This window comes from Hypomesus transpacificus, unplaced genomic scaffold (genome assembly GCF_021917145.1).
Source record: "Hypomesus transpacificus isolate Combined female unplaced genomic scaffold, fHypTra1 scaffold_64, whole genome shotgun sequence".
Classification (NCBI taxonomy): domain Eukaryota; kingdom Metazoa; phylum Chordata; class Actinopteri; order Osmeriformes; family Osmeridae; genus Hypomesus; species Hypomesus transpacificus.
In genome coordinates, this window is record NW_025814036.1 from 765,358 (window position 1) to 786,830 (window position 21,473).

At 44.1% G+C, this 21,473-nt stretch overlaps 1 protein-coding gene across 1 annotated transcript in view; it reads right to left on the bottom strand.

Annotated features, from left to right (window-relative positions):
- The window catches only part of frmpd3 (FERM and PDZ domain containing 3), a 272,066-nt gene that overhangs the window by 138,331 nt on the left and 112,262 nt on the right, over window positions 1–21,473 (bottom strand). The window contains exons 2-4 of the mRNA XM_047017778.1: window positions 15,455–15,567; window positions 13,558–13,712; window positions 13,287–13,389 (exon numbers count right to left, since the gene is read on the bottom strand). Of these exons, the coding sequence (XP_046873734.1) occupies window positions 13,287–13,389; window positions 13,558–13,712; window positions 15,455–15,495 (299 nt within the window). The 5' untranslated portion in view covers window positions 15,496–15,567. The remainder of the gene's footprint in view (window positions 1–13,286; window positions 13,390–13,557; window positions 13,713–15,454; window positions 15,568–21,473) is intronic.

The window sequence follows — 21,473 nt, forward strand, 5'->3', positions numbered from 1 at the left end:
ACCACACAACGCCGACAGCGCCGCACGTACCCCTGTCCACCCCGTGCCAGTAAAACCGTTGTCTTTTCAGATAGAGCATCCTCCTCAGCCCCTGGTGACCTGCCTCATCATGTACGCCCCTAAGAACAACTTATTTCATAGCCGAGGGCACGACGTAGCGGAAAGTCCTCTTCTTTATAACTGCATCTTTGGAAGAGGGTTACAGTACCCCCATGTTGATGGTAGGGCTGGGTGATAAATCGATAAAAATAATTATCTAAGTAATGACTTCCCTCAATAAAGATATCGTAACATTAATTAATTTTCAATAATGTCGATGGAGAATAATTAGGAACAGCAGTCCATTTAATTTATGTGATGCAGCAGGAAGTTGCGGAGAAATGGTAGCCTACGCTCACTAAAATATACTAGTACTGAGCACCTCGAGTGGAGTAGCTAATGTTAACCGCGGAAAATTAGTCTTATTGCCAAAAACAGTGGCAGCGATAGCCACGGCGAGATAGCAACTTCCAATAAAGAAATTATTGATAAAAAGGGTTTGTCTTCAGTTATTTGGAGGTTGTTTAGCTTTTTGAAATCCGACAAAGAGCAGAGCAATGTTGGGTGCAAATTGGTGTAGCAATAGTAAACAAACAAGTGGCTACCAAGTAATACGACAAACTGCAAATGTGGACTTATTCTTGTTGACCTCGACCTACGGTCTCGGTTAACTAACGTTTTAACAAATCTCTGCTTACAAAGGTGTTTGTAGATCTGTCAAAGTCCATATTTGTTTTTTTATATAATACAACAACACGTAGGAAAATCCCAAATCAAACACAAAGAATCTGGAGCAGACGCCATGTTGTCAACATCTCCAAGGCAACCGCTTGCTAGGTCCGTATATCATTTGCGGACCTCTGGAGAGGTTTGCAAACGTTTTTTCGGACATCTTAGAACGTCTCTGGACCAATAAGAACAGCGTATTGGTCCAATTATAATACTAGTATATAAGAAACCTTTTTTACCACCTGAAGCAAAATCACTCGTTGGAACATGCATAAAGTGTGAGTTTGCACCAAAGTATTGATAGGTAGGCTATTGATAAAAAGCAAGGTTGAAAAAAACTTGTTACTTTAGCCCAGGTACATGGTCCCTGGCCGCAAACATTTCTCTCACACTGCCTAAACTTTATGCCGAGTGTAGGGAAAAAGTTGAGGAAGAGACTTATTTTGCTACTACTACGGATTTGTGGTCTATCGTCTTAATTATCGTTATCGAATGTAAATATAAATATCTATATTGATAATTTTTTACCCATATCGCCCAGCCCTAGTTGATGGTGAGCTGTTCCCAGTGTCGGAAGAGTCGCAGAGCCTCAACAGATTCATGTGGGCGTTCCCGTCTTGAAGGCCTCCTCTGACGTTCCACAAAGTGAAGCACCCGACTCAAACAGGGATCAGCACGTTGCATGGCTGACAGTTAGTCTTTGGGCAGAGGACAGAAACCAGTCAGCTCAGGTGGTTGGATGGACTGAATGAGCTGAGGCAAGAGGAGAGTATGAGAAGGCACACGGTTCTGTTCCAAGGAATGTTCCAAAACTGCCGACACTGCTTGCGAGGAGACAGATGGAAGCTGGAGCACCGCAGCAGCATTGTTCGAGGCCACTGGCAAAGGATGGTGCATTTTTAGCCGGCTCAGTGGATCACAGGACAGACGGAAAGCATCCTGGGCATTTGTTTCCTCCAGAAGTACACCATAAGGGACTGTTGTAATACAATGAAGTGCACTGGGTCGCACAAATGGCTCACGGCTAAGGGCATCCGCTACCACATTCTTAGGCCCGGGGATGTATCTGATTTCAAAGTAATATGGGGCCAACCTCGACACCCACCTCTGTTCACATCCAGTTTCGCCTTAGTGAGAATACAACTGAGCGGGTTGTTGTCAGTCCATACTGTGAACCTTTGGCCTCTCAACCAGTGGCTGAATTTGTCACTAACAGCCCACTTAAGAGTGAGGAATTCCAGCCTGTGAGCTGGGTAGCGTGACTTGGCATAATTTAGCAATTTGCTGGCAAATGCATTGGGGCGTGCGATGTCATCACCTTCGACCAACTGAGACAACACAGCCCCAAGGCCATTAGAAGAGGCATGGACTGATAGGAGGAATGGCTCACCGAAGTTGGGATGTGCGAAAGTGGCATTTTTCAACAAGGCCTGCTTCAGTTCATTGAATGCTCCCCTACAGTCTGGTGTCCAATCAGCAGAGGAAAGTTGCTTGGACAAAGGCCGGCTCCTTAGTCCCTTGGCACGTTGCTTCCTCACGCCAGATGTCAACGCAAGCAGAGGCTTGCTAATTTGGGAGTATCCCTCAAAGAACTGCTGATAAAATCCCACCATTCCGAGAAAAGATCTGGTTTTGGAGGCCGAAGGAATGTTGGTGCCGTCCTCCATCAAATCCTTCTCACTCAGATCAATAATGTATTTGACCTTCTCAGGGTCAGTAGAGATGCCATCTTTCCTCACAATATGTCCAAGAAACTTCACAGATGGTCTCATGAAGAAGCACTTCTTGGGTGCAAGCTTAAGGTTGTGCTCCTTTAATCTAAGGAGATTCCAACCTTTGCAGCCAAACAACCTTTGTTTCCAACCTTGGAGCAAACACAAGTATGTCATCCAGGTAACACAGGAGGCTCAAGAAGTTTTGATCACCGAATATGGCCTTCATCATCCTCGTAAATGTGACTGGGCTGTTGCACAACCCTTGCAGCAGCCTGTTGTACTCGTAGAGCCCAAATGGAGAGGTGAACGCTGTGAACTTCTTGTCCTCTTCGTGGACCTCCACATTATAGTAGCCAGAGGTTAGGTCCATGGAGTCAGCCTGATGAGGTAAGGGGTGTGCATCCCTGATAGTGCGGTCATTCAACCACCGAAAGTCAGTGCAGAGCCGTATGTCGCCATTATTTATCCAGACGAAGACAAGGGGCGAGACGTACTCACCTCTCGTACTAGACTTCCTGATGATGTCACAATCCTTCATTTCACTCAATGCGACCCTTAGCTTCTCGTAATGTGATGGTGACAGGCGGCGATATGGAAGCCTGAAAGGTTTGCTGTCACTCAGACGAATGCGGAAGACAAATTCCCTGGCTTTGCCACAGTCCAGCTTGTGGCGGGAGAAGAGAGACTCATACTTGGCCAACAGGTTGACAAACTTCGACTTCCAGAAAGGAGACAGTCAAGCTCTTCACACTGCCTCCGTCAACCAAGTCGGCTGTCTTTGTTACTGAACATTGCACTTCATCAGGTAAGTCATTGTCATTTAAGTAGTCAGTGTTAAAGCCCTCCAGTGCCACACACGGGGATACGTCCGCAATCTTGCAGTTGCGTCTCAGAGTCACTAGTTTAGTGGAAGGGTTAATAACCCTCACTGGAACCCATCCGTCGCCCCAGAGTGGCGTCACAACACGACCCACCGTCACAGATCGTGGCACTGTCCGTGACTGGCTTGGCTCCACAATCACAGTGCTACCAGCAGACAGACACTTGTGGTCAGGCAGGCGGCCCCAAATCAAGTGTTATTTCATAGGTTCCAGAGTCACAGCATGCTTCAGTTTTACAGTGCCTACTTTGCTAGTGCACTCATCGCCTCTCCATTTCTCCACAGAGGCCAACATCTGCAGCAAGGTCTCCTCCTCTGGAGTCTGGTCAGAAACTGAGACTTTTTCCCAGAAACCCTCAGAATGCTTCAGTACTCGAATGAGATGTTGCCAAAAATGAGGTTGTCACTTTGACCGTCCACAATGAGTACGGGCACAGATATGTGACAACCAAGCACTTTTATCTGAAGGTCACACACTCCTACAGGGTTTGTCCTTAAGCCTCCACAGCCAATTAGAACCACTGACGTTGAAGAGACTGAGGCAGGAGACAGAACTTTGGCCTGATCCAAGATGTGAAGCATGCGAGAGCTTAAAGAACGAGCCACTGTCCAACATGGCACGCAATTCTACAGCATCCTGGATCAACACGTCAGTGTAGAAAAGGTCAGCAGTAGCAGAAAGTCTTTGTGTATTTTGAACTATCACTATAGCATCATCGCCTGTTGCAGCACATAGCTGAGAGTAGGCAGATTCATGGTCAACATCTTCTTGATCTTCTGAGGACATTTCATCTGGCCCTCCACTAGTCCCCTGCTCATGTGGACCAGTTAGTTTCCCTGCTGATATGGACCGTCAGGCTGAGCAGAAGGCAGGTCGGCAACAGGGGGAGCAGGACAAGTCACTGCTTGGTAGGGCTGTCCCCAACTAAGATTTTCTTTGGTCGACCAAGACTCGACTAAAACGTCTGAAAATCGACTAATCAAAATTTGAAACGCTTTTTTTTCACAAAAGAAAAAAGTAAACATTTTCGAGATCTGACTCAATAGCTACTGGACATGTTCATATTCAGCCGCTAAGACCCTACTAATAATATGACTCGTATCAACAGTCCTGTTGTAACCGAATGCCGATGGTATTTAGTATCTCTTACAATGTACTACAAATTAAAAATATTGTTTGTTTAACATGCAAATCATCAGAGCGCGCTTATCACTGCCTGAACTTGCAGCAGGCGAATTTACGTAGAAGCTGAGTGGGGAACAGTGCAACAGAGAAAGATTTTGTTGTCTTGGTCGGAAAAGATAATGTCATTCGATTTGGATGTGATTCTTATAATAGGCATATTCATTTTTCAACCCAGTGCGTTAGCATGAGCGAAGTAGGGCTAGACTAACTTAAGTTTTTCAGGTGGTAGGCTACATCATATTCGACGCCGAACTATGAAAAATAAACCATTGTTGGCAGAGTTTGCATTCAACGTTTTTCGAGTCACCCGGTACTTTGTAAATGTGCTTTAATGAAATGCTGCCATACCACAGATTTCTTTGCCATTTTGACTAATAACACCAACAAAGTAGGCTATGGCAGAGTTTGTAGTTCTGCAGCCAATTGTGCTCGTGCCGTGTGCAAAATACCAAACCATAACAAAGCACAGATTAACAAAAGGGAAAAGCTAAAAAAATCTTTGTCGACCAAGAGCATATTGACCAGAAAATCGACTAGTCGTCTGAGTGGGGACAGCCCTACTGCTTGGTGTCCCGCAACATGACAACGGAAGCATAGACGATCACGCTTCCAGTGAGAACCAGTGTCATGATCAGGGTCCCCACAAATGACACAAGGGCTCCGAGACCTGGTGCGGCTGCCAGTTCGAGGCGGCCTGGAACACTGTGAGGTCTCCCGCAGTAGCAAGCGCTCCAGAAGAGTGATGACATGCTTAAGCGAGTGACCCTCTGTTGGCAGTGGTCTGCTCTCTGCCTGTGGTCGAACAGTGGAAGTGCTCTCGGTGGTCTGAAAGTGGCCGTGCAGGACCCTGACAGGCAGAGTGGGTTGCAGATTGTCAGCTGGGCACATAGACTGATGTTGTAGGAGACGCCTTTTCCGGTGGTGCTCATCCAACCTTGTTTGAACATCTGAGGCGGTCCACTTCTCCAGGGGCCTCATGTATAAAGGATTGCGCAGCTTTCATTCCAGAAGATGGCGTACGGGCAAAACTCGAAAAGTACCTACGCACAAAAATATTCACATGTATAAAACCGGTTGTACGCCAGGTCCTGCACACCTTTCCTTATAAATCACAATCAACGTGAGATTGACCGCACGTGAACGAGCCACTGACCCCGCCTTGCCTCTTCCCATAAATGAATATGCAGATGGACAGTAAATGCACTCCTGAGGCCATTTCTTTGTCTGAATTACCGTGTTTCTTCGAATAAACACCGCCCTCAAATAAACGCTGCACTGAAAATGAACGTTAAACTCCGCTGCGTTTATTTGAAGAAATACGGTGACTGTGAGATCGAGGCTCTGACAACCGAGTGTGGAGTCGAGAAACTGTGTCCTGTTTGGCGGCCTGTCATCAGGTATTGGCGACAAAAGAAAGTCGGCGGAGTGGAAAACTGTCACTATTTGCGCCCTTTCTTGTTTTTAACCTGTATCCCTTTGAGATTTAGCTGCATTTGTAAAGTGCATTACAAATACAATTATTATTATTTTTATAGGGCCATAAATGCTGTGGGTTCAGTGAGCCGGACCGTGGCAGAAATTAAGAAGAAATGGTCCGATGTAAAACTTTAAATGAAGAAACGAGTGGTGACGCATCGTAACAGTGTGGCAGCTATAGGGTTAGCGTGACATGCATTTCCTGAGTGATTTTTTCGTTTTTTTGACACCCTCAAGTTTAACAGAAGTTATTAAGTGGTGGCGGATTAAACAGAAGGCTTTATAGAATTTCCCGTTTTGGGTTCTGGCATTTTGATTTGATCATCCACATTAATGATAAACTTTAATTTTTCTGATTTTTGAATTATGAACGTCATAAACGTAGTAGTGGAAACTTTATTCAGTAATATTTGGTGAGTTTCGGCACTTTTCAGTTCGAATTTGCCATGTTACAGAGCCAGACAAGACTTTACGGACCGTCCGCACATTCTCACGTCAAGTAAATCTTTATACATCACAGAGTGTGCGTGAAAACCAACACACGCAAGATTTTTGTGCGTACGCAACGTTTATACATGAGGCCCCAGGGGTCTACAGCTGAAGACTAGAGATAACTCAGCATCAGGACAATGGGTGATTAACATAACTGTCACTTCACGTGTAGGGTTCTCAAGTGTCTTTCCCTGCCTTTCCAGTCCATCTACAGCAATGTCAATGGCTTTGTTAAGCAGAATATAAAACACAGGTTGTGGGCCTGATTTAAACTCTAGAGAGGGTTTACTACGTAGCCTAACTTTCACAACATCACGCGCCCTCCCTCATAGCTTGCTCAACACTTCCCCGACCTGGTCACAGAGCTCAATGCCCCTCTTACTCAGATACACATTAACAGACTCCTCCCACTCAGAGATAGTAAGACTGTCAGTTTTGTCTCCCCTGAAGGGATGTGGATCATAACTATCATGGCTGCTATTAACTGTCAGGTTAACCTTAGAAAAGTCAGTTGTGGAAAAAACATTTCTTGCTGGAATGGACTTTTGGAACGATATTTTCCCCAATACTGATCCCCATCTGTTTCACTAAGTCCCTAAGAGCAGTAACTGGGACATGATCAACTTCTTCAGGAGAAGGTGCATACTGCTCCTCTTTTCCTATATCTGCAGCAGCACAAGCATCATTACACATATCATCCACCCTAGCATGGTGAGGTGTGGATGTAACAGGTTTCTCCCCAGCATTTAGAGGGGTCATTTGGATAAACCACATTTTAGTGCCCCTACCGATACCTGACACATTAGGCACATCCATAATTTTTTTTTTTTTTTGTAATCACTTAAGACCACTAAACAAAAATTGTCCATAGAGAGCAATATATAACTGCTTTCAACTCCCATTTGCGGTTACAGGTTAAAAACAAGAAAGGGCACAAATAGTTACAGTTTTCCACTATCACCTCTGCTTATAAAGTTGCAATCAAATCTTGTTCACATAAAATAAGCCTGCTCCCGAGCAGGTTTAAGTTAAAGACATCTGCATTTGGGTAAAGCTAAAGTTAGCGTATTGAGTGTAGATGCCTGAATCATAAGATTACGACGTCTTCCACTTTACGTTACTATTAAAGATCCTGTAAAGCAAATTCCATGATTTGCTTCTCAGTACATTATATACGTGTGAAATTAATTCCTGAAAGCATGTGCAAAGCGCGGAAAACTTTGTCGCACTGAAATGTGGAGACTGTTGAACAGTTTCTCCTCCGTTTTCAGCTCAGGTTTTCTATAGGCGGAGCCAAAACCCGACTGGTCTACGTCACAGCGACCAAACTACGTCAGATCCCAAACGGTTGCATTCTGTTACTCAGCTGGTACAATGCAAAGACAAAGTAATTAACACATGAAACACTCAGATTTTCTCACAATTTCAAAGCCTAATTTAACATACTTGTCTGTTTTTTTTCTTTCTAATTTGGATGGGTAGTAAACCACACATTCTTCTGTGGTATGATGAACTTCAAAACTCATTTTTGATTCCACTTTATAGGATCTTTAAAAGTAACATGAACGCTGTTGTCATTTGATTCTGCTGAACATGCTCGTGCAACAAAGTTGTTACTTAGTAACCTATAGAATCTAGATGCCGAGCAGAAATTTGTAATATCAGAGAATGTCTAATAGGGGAGAACTGCCACTCTCTCTGACAGGTTAAGCTCTCCCTGTCAAAACACATGCTAGAAAGAGTTTTGGCTTGCTAATGTTGTTGCTAATGTTGTTAATGCGCTGACATTCTGGTTCCTCTTCGGATGCCATCAAGCATGATCTCTGGTCGTAGTCAGTCCTTCACTAGGACTCAACTCGCAGAAGCCTCCCCGGGCCCCCCCCCCCCCCCGCCCGCCAAAGATGTTATTATTATTTATATAAATAATACTTATATATATTTATAAGTATTATTTATATCAATATATTAGAGAGAGAGAGAGATTGGTAATACAATTATGACAGAGACATCATGTAAAAAATAAATGTATCAGTCTGTGATAGGCCTACATAATACATTGTAACAGGCACCCATTGGAACACGCCGTCTAGCGTGCACACACAGCCCAGCGAACACATAGGGCCTATAAACAAACAAGTCGATTGAAGAATTTAATTATCAGGCTGTGGACGCCTACTGAAAAGAACAGTGTTAAAGTTAGTTAAAGTCCACTCGCCTACTTTTTTCGAAGGCAAAGTCACGAATCACATCGTTAAAGTCAATTTGGCGAAGCAAGTCAAACTCGGTTGACATCACAGTCAAGAAGTTCAATCTTGTCTCCGTCATGGTCGTCCGAAGACGAGTCCCAGCTTTGAAAACGATCTTTCACCGGTAGCATTTGACACAGGGAGGGTCAGATAAATCCTCAGTACAATATCCACGTTGGGAAAAGCACATTGTAGCTGCTGTTCTTTTAGGAGCCTCATCATATTACTGGGTGAGAAATCTGTGGTCATGTGCCTACACAACGAAACAAACTGGACAAGCTCATCTTCAATTTCGGGCTGCAGGTCTGTGCTGTAAGTCTGTACAAGATTGCGAGAGGCTGTGCGCATCTCAATAGTGGACAGGGTATGCAGATTACTCAAGAACCCAAATTGACTGGAGAGTTCTTCATATACATTGCATCTCTGGCGCAGCATGCTCACTAGACTGTCAATGATGACATAAAACACCTCAGCCCGAAATGTTGCGCTACCAGTGAGGATGTGATCATCCGGGGTGCCTGATTCATCGGCTCTCTTCTTACGTGTCACTTGGCGCGTTGTTTCTGACCTGTACTGTTCGGTATAAGACATGCGCTTGGCGGCCAGTTCCAGTTCTTCAAAGCTGTTGCGCAAATCTTGAACAAAATCAATCAGTGATCGAATCAAGGCTACAGCCTTCACGAGATCCAAGTCCGGCGTTTGAAGGATTGTGCTTGTCGTCTGGAACCTCTGCAGGATTTTGTTAAAAAAAATGCTCAAGAAAGCATTCTCTAGTCTGTTCATTTTTTTTACAAGGGATTTTGCGTCATCTATAGTGTCAGCACTCTTACTTGTATCATTTGACAGGCTGCTCAAGACGTCATGTATATTTCGATAGTTAATGGAAAGCGCTTTAGTGGCCTGTGCGTGGGAAGCCCACCTTGTGCATGACAGTGACTTCAATGTCTCCATGTGATTGTTTTCATTTGGTTCAAGTCCATCCATTAAAACCTTCCACCGCCGTGGAGATCCTGAGAAAAAATTGTAGCAGGATTGCACAAATCTGAAAAACTAGGTTGCCTCTGCACAGCAGTCAACGCTGTTCATTCCAACTAGATTAAGCGAGTGCGCTGCGCAGGGTATCCAGTTTGCCAAGGGGTTTACCTCTTGAATTCGCCCTCTCAGGCCCTTGTAGACTCCTGACATATTGGATGCGTTATCATAACACTGTCCCCTACAGTTTTTGATGTCAAGGTCAGTTTCGTTAAGAATCTGTGAGACTGATCCAAAAAGGGCTTTGCCAGTGTGGCTGAAACACTTCGCCCTGTTCTGACACATAACGGACCACAAACGACAGCTGACTAATGTGAGCCAAATCTGGGGTAGAATCAACAATCATTGCAAAGTACTTTGATCTCTGTACTTGGCTAATGATTTCTGCTTGCATGCGTTTACCCATTAGTGCTATGAAATCCTCACAAATTGTATTGGAGAGATAGGAGGTTGTCTCCTTCCCCTTGTTCCCATATTTCTTAATGTGTTCTGCTAAGAAAGGGTCAAACTTGCTGAGAAGCTCTAGTATCCCGAGGTAATTGCCATTACGTGGTGATCCGAAAGTCTCCTCACTTCCCCGGAATGAAAGACCGCGCTCTGACAGAAACCTAGTCACCTCAACCACTCGCTTAAGAACCTGTCGCCAATAGCTCTCCTCATCTTTGCACTGCTGGATTAATTCACTGTCAATTCCCTGGGCCTGTGTTCGTGTCAGACAGACCAGGACAGCGTTTCTATGCGACTGGCTTTTCTCATGCTCCTCCACACGGAAGCTATGCTTCCAGTCGGAAAAACCCGAGCAAGAAAAAGACGTAGTAGTTTCACTGAAGAGCCGACAGAAAAAAGCAAAACACATTCCCTGTCGATGGAGAATAAACTAGCCAGTCCCTAGGAACAAGCTCTCCATTACGCATTTTACGGGTGAACAGTTTTTTGCTCAGGTATCTTTTTACATTGTTGTACACACGCTCAGATGCTGTAAAGGAGGCTTTTTTGTTCTAGCACATTAGTGATGCCTTAACTCCTTTGTTTATCCAATAGCGCTGTAAATCATCTGTCACTGGCCCCCAACATGCGATATCAGTAGAAGTTATTTCTTCAGGCCTGCTAGGAGAACATGTCACTAAGTCAGATGATCTGTCACCTTAAACATCAAGAGACCCTGATGTGCCTGGTTCGCATGCCTCCTCTTCGAGCAGCACCGAAACTTCGACAGGGGCAGTGGGGGTGTCGGGGCCGATAGCGGTAACGACGTTGTCACTGTCAGGGACAGGGGTAGTAGGCCTGCTATTTTGATCCTCATCATCAGGGGGGCAATCGATACTTTTGAAAAAAGTTGAACGTTTTGGGGTTTTACTTAAAACATCTGCCTGTCGCTCTCTTTTTTGCTGATTAATTTTTTAGCCCCACTTTCATATTTTCTTATTGTTTCATGCGAAGCCATTGTTGTCTCCAGGGCAAGGTTAAGGTCAACTTGTTTTGCCTGTTTTGATACCAGCAACGACACGTGACGAAGCATGTCACTGACGTTAAGAGAACGTTTACTTCACTACGGATGGGTAAATGCATCAAAAATATGATCATTCTTTTTTTATCTCCCGCGCCGGGGCCCCCTAGTGGCCGGGACCAGGGGCAGCAGCCCCTCCTGCCCATTGCACAAACGCGGCCCTGTGAACATGCAAAAACTACAATCAAATCTGAGTTTTCTCAACGACAATCAGGCGAAAGAGACAAATTTAGCCGTTTAGCTCCATAGACTCCCATTCATTTTGCACTCTCTCACCAACACCCCCAGTGGAACTCTGTAGGAACTTAAAAAAAATCGGTACAATGGGGCTTAATAGGGAGTTGATAGGCTCTCCGTAGATGGGCTCTGGTAATATGTAGCTAGCTAGCCTAGGAGGTGTTGATTGAATGAAACATGCCTCAGTAGGGCCGATACAGGAAGACAAGGCAACACTTTGTTGCAGAAGGATGATGGTGGTGCAAGTTTTGTCCGTGGAGCATGCTAGTTTTGTCCGTGGAGCATACAACAATTAATAAAAAGAATCATGTAGACGCATTTATTGAGTAATCACTACTAATTACACATGTTCAGGTTACTGAGATGGCATACTGAGATGATAGTTCGAGAGTGTCGAGTTGTACACAGTCAGAAATTGTCACCAATGTGCCATTGGCTTGAATTTCTACCCAAACGTTGACAGGGGAATCTCACAGCCAGTGGCGGTTCAGACAAATTTTACTGGGGGGCCAAGGGGGGGCCAGTGTTTAATCAGAGGGGCACATAAAAAAACGGAAATACATTTTTTTTAAACATTAGAAACTTTAATTTTGCTTTACATTAAAATCATACAAACGGCTCTGGGTCTCCCTCTTCCAGCTCCTCAGCTCTCTCAATACCTTTATGTTTTTCTCATGTTTTTATTTACTGGGCAAAAAAGGCTGCAATGTCCCTTCCTCGTTTAATGATGACTAGGCTACTAGATGAAAAACGTGTAATTTTTTTTTTATATATATATTTAGTCAGCTCAGGGGGGTCACAGGGGGAGCCAGGGACATTTTTACAGGGGCACTGGCCCCTGTAGGCCCCCGTGTAGAACCACCCCTGCTTACAGCAAACTTATGATCAAACTTGAGAGGCTTGAATTAAACTTCTTTAGATTCTTAACTTTAATGCAGATTTTAGGTGTATATTAGCCCACTATGACGTTACCCACACAGTTGAATAATCACTCACGGATCCTCCCCTCTCACACACGTTGGCCAACTCTGGCAGACGTGCTCCCTCCTCGTTTTCAACATGAAAAAATAATTTGCAGGTCGCACATGTGCAGGTAGTAAAAACAAATTGTTACACTCACATTTTTGGAGCAAAGTGCAGTGTAGAGCAGTGTAAGCCTGCGTTGAGGCATTTATTTACTGTTTGGTACTTGACGACTGAGCATGGTGTGTTTGTCGGTGCCAGGCACACATCTTCCTCAGAACTCGCCGGCCTCCTGGGCTTTCCAGGCATGACAGTTACTAGGATTTAGATGTTTACTCAGATTGGAATGAGTTACAGTATTGCAATAAATAAGTAGAAGCATTTTGCTGAGCCAATTCCTGAAACATTTCCCTGAATTGTTCAACTTCAAGGCTAACTGTACCCCAACCACCTTAGATGCTACATTTACCAAGTTTGTAAGCTTCCTCATCATTGGAAGACCACTGTACCACACCACAATGCCAAATGTCAAGATAGATTCAATAAAACTCTGGTAAAACAAAGTCATCAAAGTCGTGCACACCCTGAATGATTTGCCAACTGACTTATTGGCATTGAGTCTTCAGACATGTAAAGACTCAAGTAAAATTGTACTGAACAAAGTAATTGTAACATGTTACCCTCCACCATTGCCAGTGAGTTTGCTTATTGCACACTGCAACAGTGAATTGCGTAATCAAGATAGGGCTGACAATCTCCGCCCAATGCCAGTGAAGGATGTTACCTTACAAGGTCAATGACTCTCTCCCGGGGTGCCTCGCTCACCACCTCATCGTTGATGGCTAGAATTTGGTCACCTGGGAGGAGCTTACCAATGGAGGGGCCGTCTGGACAACACACACGAACACGCACATACAAGACAGTTTTAGTACGTGGGTTAAAAACAAACAAATAACAAGATACTATTATACTCCCCCTTTCACACACACACACACATTTTCTCTCACTCACTTTCTAGTTATCTCTCTGAAATGCGCACACACACACCAGCCCACCTGCAGAGACGGAGCGCACGATCACTGGCCGCTGGCTGCCTGCGATGAAGCCAAAGCCTTGGTTAGGGTGACGTTGGATACACACCTGTCGAGCTGAGCCAGGAGTCAGACTACCACTGTCCCTACCATCCTGGCTCTCTTCTAACATCGCAGAGCTGGCAGACAGGAAGGGGGATCAGACAGACACACATGCCGTATTTCTTCAATCAAACGCTGCAGCGTTTTTTACACAATGTTCAGTTTTGGTTTGACATTTAGTTGAGGGCGGAGTTTATAAGAAATTATAAAGACGTTATTCTAGCCTAGCTGCACTAGCATGCTAATGTGTCTTTAGACTAGCTTGCTAGTTTGCTACATTAAATGTTCTCAGCTAGTTTGAACAGTACGGTTTTCTAAATCACCGATTAACAGGGCTCTCAAGTGTCACGCATTGAGCGTGACAGTCACGCATTGAGCGTGACATTCACGCAAAATATTCACAATATATTTTATATGCCGCAGCACCCAACCAAAATTCCTCTGGCCGCGCCACTCTCTCTATGGAACCGGCAGGAATCAAGCTACCCTGGAGTTCTTAGTCGAGCCTGCCACTTATCAACCAATCAAAAAAAAGAAAGGGTCTATACAATAGCCGATCGGAAGATTTAATGCAACAACCAATGGAAAAAAGCATATCCTGTAATTTTTCATGATTCTGCTACAACGTCTTCAGAAAGTTTTGTTCACCTACAAAGCAAACCCCTGGAGCTCGAGCATCACTTTGAGCACAGTCATGATCTCCTGTTTTAATGTTACAACAAATTCACAACTTGTTTGACACAAACAATGACAACTTGACTGCGGTTAGAAAATGTTTCCCAGATAATTAGCATCAGTTTTTCTTGAGTGTTTTAACCAACAGTTTTACAGCCTGTTCACTGACAACACCTGCTCAGAACAAGTAGTTCATAGATGTAGCCGGTGTGTATCGTTGAAACTCACTCCTCCCCATCAACGGATTGGTAGTGGTGGCGCTTAGGATGTCAGAGGTGGCAGGTTCGAACCCAGTACGGGACGAACATAGGCCCGATACCTCTGACAGAACGGAGCGCCTGTCTCATAGAATAGGCCTAGTCATATTTTCGTTATCACACAATGTTGTCACATTATAAACATCTCTTTCAAAATAGGCTTAATAATTTTATTAGCACTAAATACATTTAAGTGTTTTGCATAATCAATGTTATAGGTCACTTTTAAAATAATGTCATATTTTATAATGATATCCTGGCCATGGATGCATTAATTATTGCTGCCTTTCAAAGATGTCAGGCAAAAAGCAATTAATTAATTAATTTTGACCCACTGACTTGGGGGGGGGGGAGGATGTCACTCTTGCCTGTCTTCAAAACTTGAGAGCCCTGGATTAAGGAACAAGCTAATGTCAATGTTAGCTAGACTAGCTAGCTCTATCTCATCTGTTTTTTATTAATGCTGATTTGCAAGGCATGTAAGAACAGCTAAATATCGAAAAAACCTACCTACTGTAGCAATGTAAACTAGTTTAGCTTGCTAACGCAAGGGCACATGCCGACTAACAGCTAATCTCTAGCTAGCTAGAGTTATTTGTTCATTTTTGTACAATGTTCATTTTTGGTGCAGCTTTTAATCGAGGGCGGCGTTTATTACACAATGTTCATTTTTGGTGCAGCGTTTATTCGAGGGCGGCGTTTAATCAAAGAAATACGGTACTTGTTATTTGTAGTGTTGGGTATTCATGTATACTCATGTGTATTCAAGTATTCAATGTGTTACGTACTTTAAAATACACATGGGTTTGTGACTACAGTATATACTTAGTGTTTCATGTGCATTGTGTGGTAGAACGGAAGTATGTATTGCAAAGTGAATAGTGTACCTGTCACATGTCTTTGTGTGTCCATCCTGGACCTTGGCCATCCCCTGAGAGGATGGAGGAGCATGGGGTTGAGTTTCACTGAAGAGGGCAGGCTCTTTCTAGAACTCATTCACCTGGAAGATGGAGGAGGGGAGAGTTAACAAAGAATAACCTGGAGCATCAAGACAATAAATTAAATGTCAAATTTCCAAAGTTTCCAACTTTCTGCAGTTACAGAAAATTGCAATAAGCACAATTTCAAAGAATTCTTCTCATGTATCTAACTATTGCACGGGGTTTCTGTAAACAGAAACAACTTTTATTCCGAGGAACTTACTTATTCACTGCATTTGTTTAAATACATCTTATGCTAAGCAATTTGACTATGTTTAGGGCCATGAGACTAGCCTAGCTAGCATAGTCTAGCTTCTGCTTTAGCTGTAAAGATGCCAAGTCTTAACTACACTGTGAAATAAATGTTGGATTAACCCTAACCCTTATGTAAAATGAATGTATTTCAATAGTTGTTTAATTTAAGTAGTTTACAGTTGGCAGAAAGGATTTGGGTCAAGCTTGATACAATGAATGTTGATTCAACTCCATTTGGTAGAGATGCCACCTGCAGTTTTATGACACCTAAAGGCCGTTATATGGTACTCCGTACTTCACGATTACGGACACATGGGAAGGGCCTACACATAGATGGAACGCCCTGGAACGCCCTCTCCGTCGTCTCCGGGGCCCTCGGAGAGCTCTCCCGTGCACCGTTGAAATTCCGGTCGATCCGTCATGCCGTGCTGTACAGCGACGGATACCCCTTGGCCGTGATTGGTCCGCTACGACATCATTTCCAAACGACATCATTTCCTGAATCTCACATTTCTGTACCTCGCGTTTCCTGTTTCATTCCCTATATCACAATACCGCCATGTTTAAAATCCACAAAAAAAACTAAGAGGATGGAGTTCACCAACACCGAAGAGCGCATTGCTGAAGAGGTACGCAAATATCCTCACCTCTTCAACACATCGATAAAAGACTATAAAGATGCGCGAATGATGGCCAATTCGTGGCGATCAATATCTGCAGCGGTAGAGCTGGACCCTAAAGACTGCGCAACGCGATGGAGGAGGTTGCGGGACAAGTTCGTGAGGGCCAAGAGGACTTTAAAAGCAGAAGTGGCGATGCAGGAGGGAAGAAGATGCCTGCCATCCTAACATTTCTGTCGTGGTTGGACCCGTTCGTCAAACATCAGGAGACGTCCTCTAACTACGACAAGAAAGGCGTTTTCTCTAAGGTCGTCTTCTTGAAAGACGTCTGTGATGAGAACTTCTTGGAGAGAAAGTTTATTGTGAGCTAGTTTATGCTCTACTCTAGCGAATTCAGAAACGTGAGTTTGTTGTCTGTGCACTGACTGCCACAGTTTAGTGACCTAGAGTAGTACATTGTAGTTTTGACTGTACATACAGTTTGTATGGATCTTTTTGTTTCCAATTATATCAGTCTTTTTGTTTATCATTTTTCACATTGGATTATATACTTGGTGGTGGAGAAATTAATTCACAAAACCAGAGCCTTGTCTATATCGGGAGTCAGATGGCTGAGCGGTGAGGGAGTCGGGCTATTAATCAGAAGGTTGCTGGATCGATTCCCTGCCATGCCAAATGACGTTGTGTCCTTGGGCAAGGCACTTCACCCTACTTGCCTCGGGGGGGAATGTCCCTGTACTTACTGTAAGTCGCTCTGGATAAGAGCGACTGCTAAATGACTAAATGTAATGAAAATTTAAATATCGTATCGTCTCGTCACATGATCAAATAGAGACTTGCCATTGCACAACAACATACATATTACCCAGCAATCATCATTGCTAATCACAAAAATACCAAAGAAAATAAGAACGTATTCATTTCATGGAATCGTTTTTTAATAGTTTCTATAGTATATATAAGATAAGCATGTCATTTTGTTATAGAGTGCTACTATTTTCCCCACAAATAATACCTACCATGGTAGAGATAAGTTTGCTCTTTCAGGTGTTTATATAGGATTAGACACAGTCTTTAATATAATATTATGTGACTGCACCTGCTACACTAATCGTCTGACTAGTGACAGCTGGTAGAAGGGTCACACGTGTGATGAGAGGTGGGAGATAAACAACAACGATTTCTAACGTACAAAGACGCAACAAAGCAACGTGTTTTCGACAAAAAAACGCTTCTCCACCTACTGTTCTGGCGGTGTATTGTTTTCAGCACCCCCAGCCTTCGGAGAACCATAAAGGCAACAGAAATGCTAATTAATCCGTCCTATCTGGCGGCCCGCCCATCCGTAACGGAGTCTGAGTACCATACTGGCACCTTAACTAGGAGACGTAAAGTCTGGATTACTTGAGAGTTCTTGTCACTTGGGGGAAGAGACAGTTGGTCTGAAGACAATGTGGATTCAGCTTGATTGTTCTAAGGAGTAAGCCAATGACAGAAGAGATTTGGTATAGCTGCATGTCTGTATTATGGACCAATGTCTTTTGAAAACTGTGTGCTATAAAATGGTCTGTTGAAGGATGTTCTGGGGGGTTCAGGGCCATCAGCTGGGTAGTGCTGGTGTCTGCTGTATTCTCCGGTTCTATTCTAGAATGCTAGATGGAGCTGTATGGAATTGTCTTTGTGTTATTATCTCATGTTTGTGTCTCAATGTTTGGCTGTGATTAGATCGCTAAATACGGTATACTATGTAAATGCATAGTTCTAATCAGTGTCTGTTTGAAATACTGATACTGAACTTGCATTAAAATGTTGGATTAGAATGTATTGAATGGTCTATGATAAAGCAAGTCAAATGGTCACAGGCTGAGTGGGGGTTAATTACCCTACAAGAACAGTTGACCAGGGGCGTCGCCAGCCATTTTTTCTGGGGCTGCAGCCCCAAACCTTTTGAGTGTAACCCGGAATGTAATTTTAATATCTCAACAAAAAAAACAATTTGTGTGGTGTGACTTTTCATTAACATGCTGTAACAGTCTGTCAAAAATAAATGCAGTGTCTCTAGCATCTCAGTGCACGTCTTTAACTAACTCCGCCTGTTGATTTATGATATAATTGGATTTGGCATCTACGATCATGATAACAATAACGTAATGTTTATGTTACATAAAAGTCAAAAGTTTTTTTGCTCAAAAAAGTCTGATGTTAGGTTTGGGCTGAGCCCCGAATGTTAACAATGTCTGTCTACGCCCCTGTAGTTGACCATTTGAGATGGTCATCTCCTGGAGTTTTATGATGTGATCTTAGCTGCAAAGGGGTGATCCTATGTAATCTTATGTAAACAAATGGAACTGTTGATGCTGTCGACTCCCACCGGATGCATAGGAGTGACATATTCTCCACTGTGCACATTAATGGAAAACCTGTAGAACTCAAAGTCGAAACTGGCGCCAAATGTAACGTCATGGCAGCTGATCTTTCTGCACAAGTGAGACGACATGAAAAACTCCAGTCATCTCAGGGTACTAAACTGGTAGCTTATGGAGATGAAGAAATCCACACAGCTGGAACAGCCCTACTTTCGTGCTAGGCAGAACATACACCTTGCAATTCTACATAGTAAAACGAAACATACAACCTCTGCTTGGCCTACCAGACTGTCTCCGCTTAAGCTTAATCACCTTGAATAAAAAAGTTTCTCATGCCAGATGTTTACGGAGTATGCCGACCTCTTTAAAGACGAACTTCCAAGCTTCCGGTCAATTATTCCATGAAGCTAGACCCAGAGGTCCATCCCATGGTAAAACCTGCATGCAAAATACCAGTGCCAATGCAAGATAAGGTCAAAGCAGAATTGACCCGGATGGTCAACTTAGGTGTGATCACCCCTGTCACAGACCCAATTGAATGGGTTTCATCTATGGTCGCCACTCACAAGAAAAACTCAGATGACAGACTGTGCATTGATCCACGGGATCTAAATAAAGCCATGAAACGTCCACACCATCCTTTGCGTACCATAGAGGAAGCAGCCGCACAAATGCCCAATTCCACAGTCTTCTCTGTCCTCGACGCAAAATGCTCATTCTGGCAGATCTCACTTGATCACAAGTCATCCATGTTAACAACTTTCAGCTCTCTATTTGGCAGATTCCGCTTTCTGAGAATGCCATACGGAATCAACTCAGCCAGTGAGGTGTTCCAGCGCGCAATGCAGCATATCTTAGCTGGATACCTCTGCGCTGTCATCGTGGACGACATAATCATCGACGGTAAAGATGAACACGAGCATGACCAGAACCTCAGAAAGGTGCTAGATCGTGCAAGGAAGGTGAACCTTAAGTTTAACCCCTCAAAGTGCAAATTTAGACTTTGAGAAGTCTGCTATGTTGGACATGTGTTCACAAGTGAAGGATTAAAGCCAGACCCCACAAAGACAAAGGTGATCAGTGAGATGCTCATACCGGAAAACGTCACAGCCTTTCAGCGTTCCTAACTTCAGTGAGATCTCAACCCTTCTGCGTGAGCTTACATGCAAAGACATTCAGTGGTGCTGGCTGAAACATCACCAGGAGGCATTTGATGCTTTGAAACAGTGCCTGTTCAGTCCACCCACTCTGCGCTACTACGATGTTAAGAAACCCGTCACACTCACCTGTGACGCCTCACAGTACAGACTCAGAGCAGCATGTCTTCAGGAAGATGCTCTGATCGCCTACACGTCCCGGACATTGACACAGACAGAGATGCGCTATGCGCAAATTGAAAAGGAACAGTTAGCAGTTGTTCCAAATTCAATGATTAAATATATGGGAAGCAGATCCAGATTGATCTCCTCAGGGCTGCGTCCTTTCTCCTCTGCTCATCTCCCTGTACACCAACAGCTGCACCTCGAGTCATCCGTCTGTCAAACTCTTGAAGTTTGCGGATGACACCACCCTCATTGGGCTCATCTCTGACGGGGACGAGTCTGACTACAGGTGGGAAGCTGACAACCTGGTGACCTGGTGTAGCCAGAACAACTTAGAGCTCAATGCTCTTAAGACAGTGGAGATGGTTGTGGACTTCAGGAAGAACACAGCCCCACTCACCCCCATCACCCTGAGTGACTCCCCAGTCAGCACTGTGGAGTCCTTCCGCTTCTTGGGCACCATCCTCTCCCAGAACCTCAAGAGGGAACTTAACATCAGCTCCCTCACCAACAAAGCACAACAGAGGATGTACTTCCTACGGCAGCTGAAGAAATTCAACCTGCCAAAGACAATGATGGTGCACTTCTACACAGCCATCATTGAGTCCATCCTCACTTCTTCTATCACCATCTGGTACGCTGCTGCCACTGCCAACGACAAGAGCAGAATGTAGCGTATCATCCGCACTGCTGAGAAGGCGATCGGCTGCAATCTGCCTTCCCTCGAGGATCTGCACACCTCGAGGTCCCTGAGGCGAGCGAGGAAGATTGTGGCCGACCCCTCCCACCCTGGACACTCCCTGTTCCAGCTACTCCCCTCCGGCAGAAGGCTGCGGTCCATCAAGACCAAAACCTCACGCCACAAGAACAGTTTCTTCCCATCTGCTGTTGGCCTCTTCAACAAGGCCAAGGACCCGCACTGACTTTAAATCACAATCTGCACAATGACACCCTGAACATTTCAATTTGCACTATTGTATCGTTTGCACTATCTGTATTTTTAGGTTAGATCGTAAATTAGGGCTACTTATATTTTATTTATTCCCCTTAGTATTAGCTAGACCCCCCTTAGTATTAGTTAGACTTTGCTCCTTTTGTATAGTTAGTCCACATATTTAAGTTTCAATATTCCTATATGTTTAATGTATGCACCTCCCTGCCAAAGTAAATTCCTTGTTTGTGCAAACATTCATGGCGAAAAAAATCCTTCTGATTCTGATTTGTTGTGCAGCATGGCTGTGACAACAATCACGCGGCAACATTTTACAGGTGACAAGCGCAGTCCCCCCAACGAACAATGGATACATCGGAAACAACACTTCCACCTGCCAAACACCCGTTCAATGTGGGTCCTGGTGTGTGT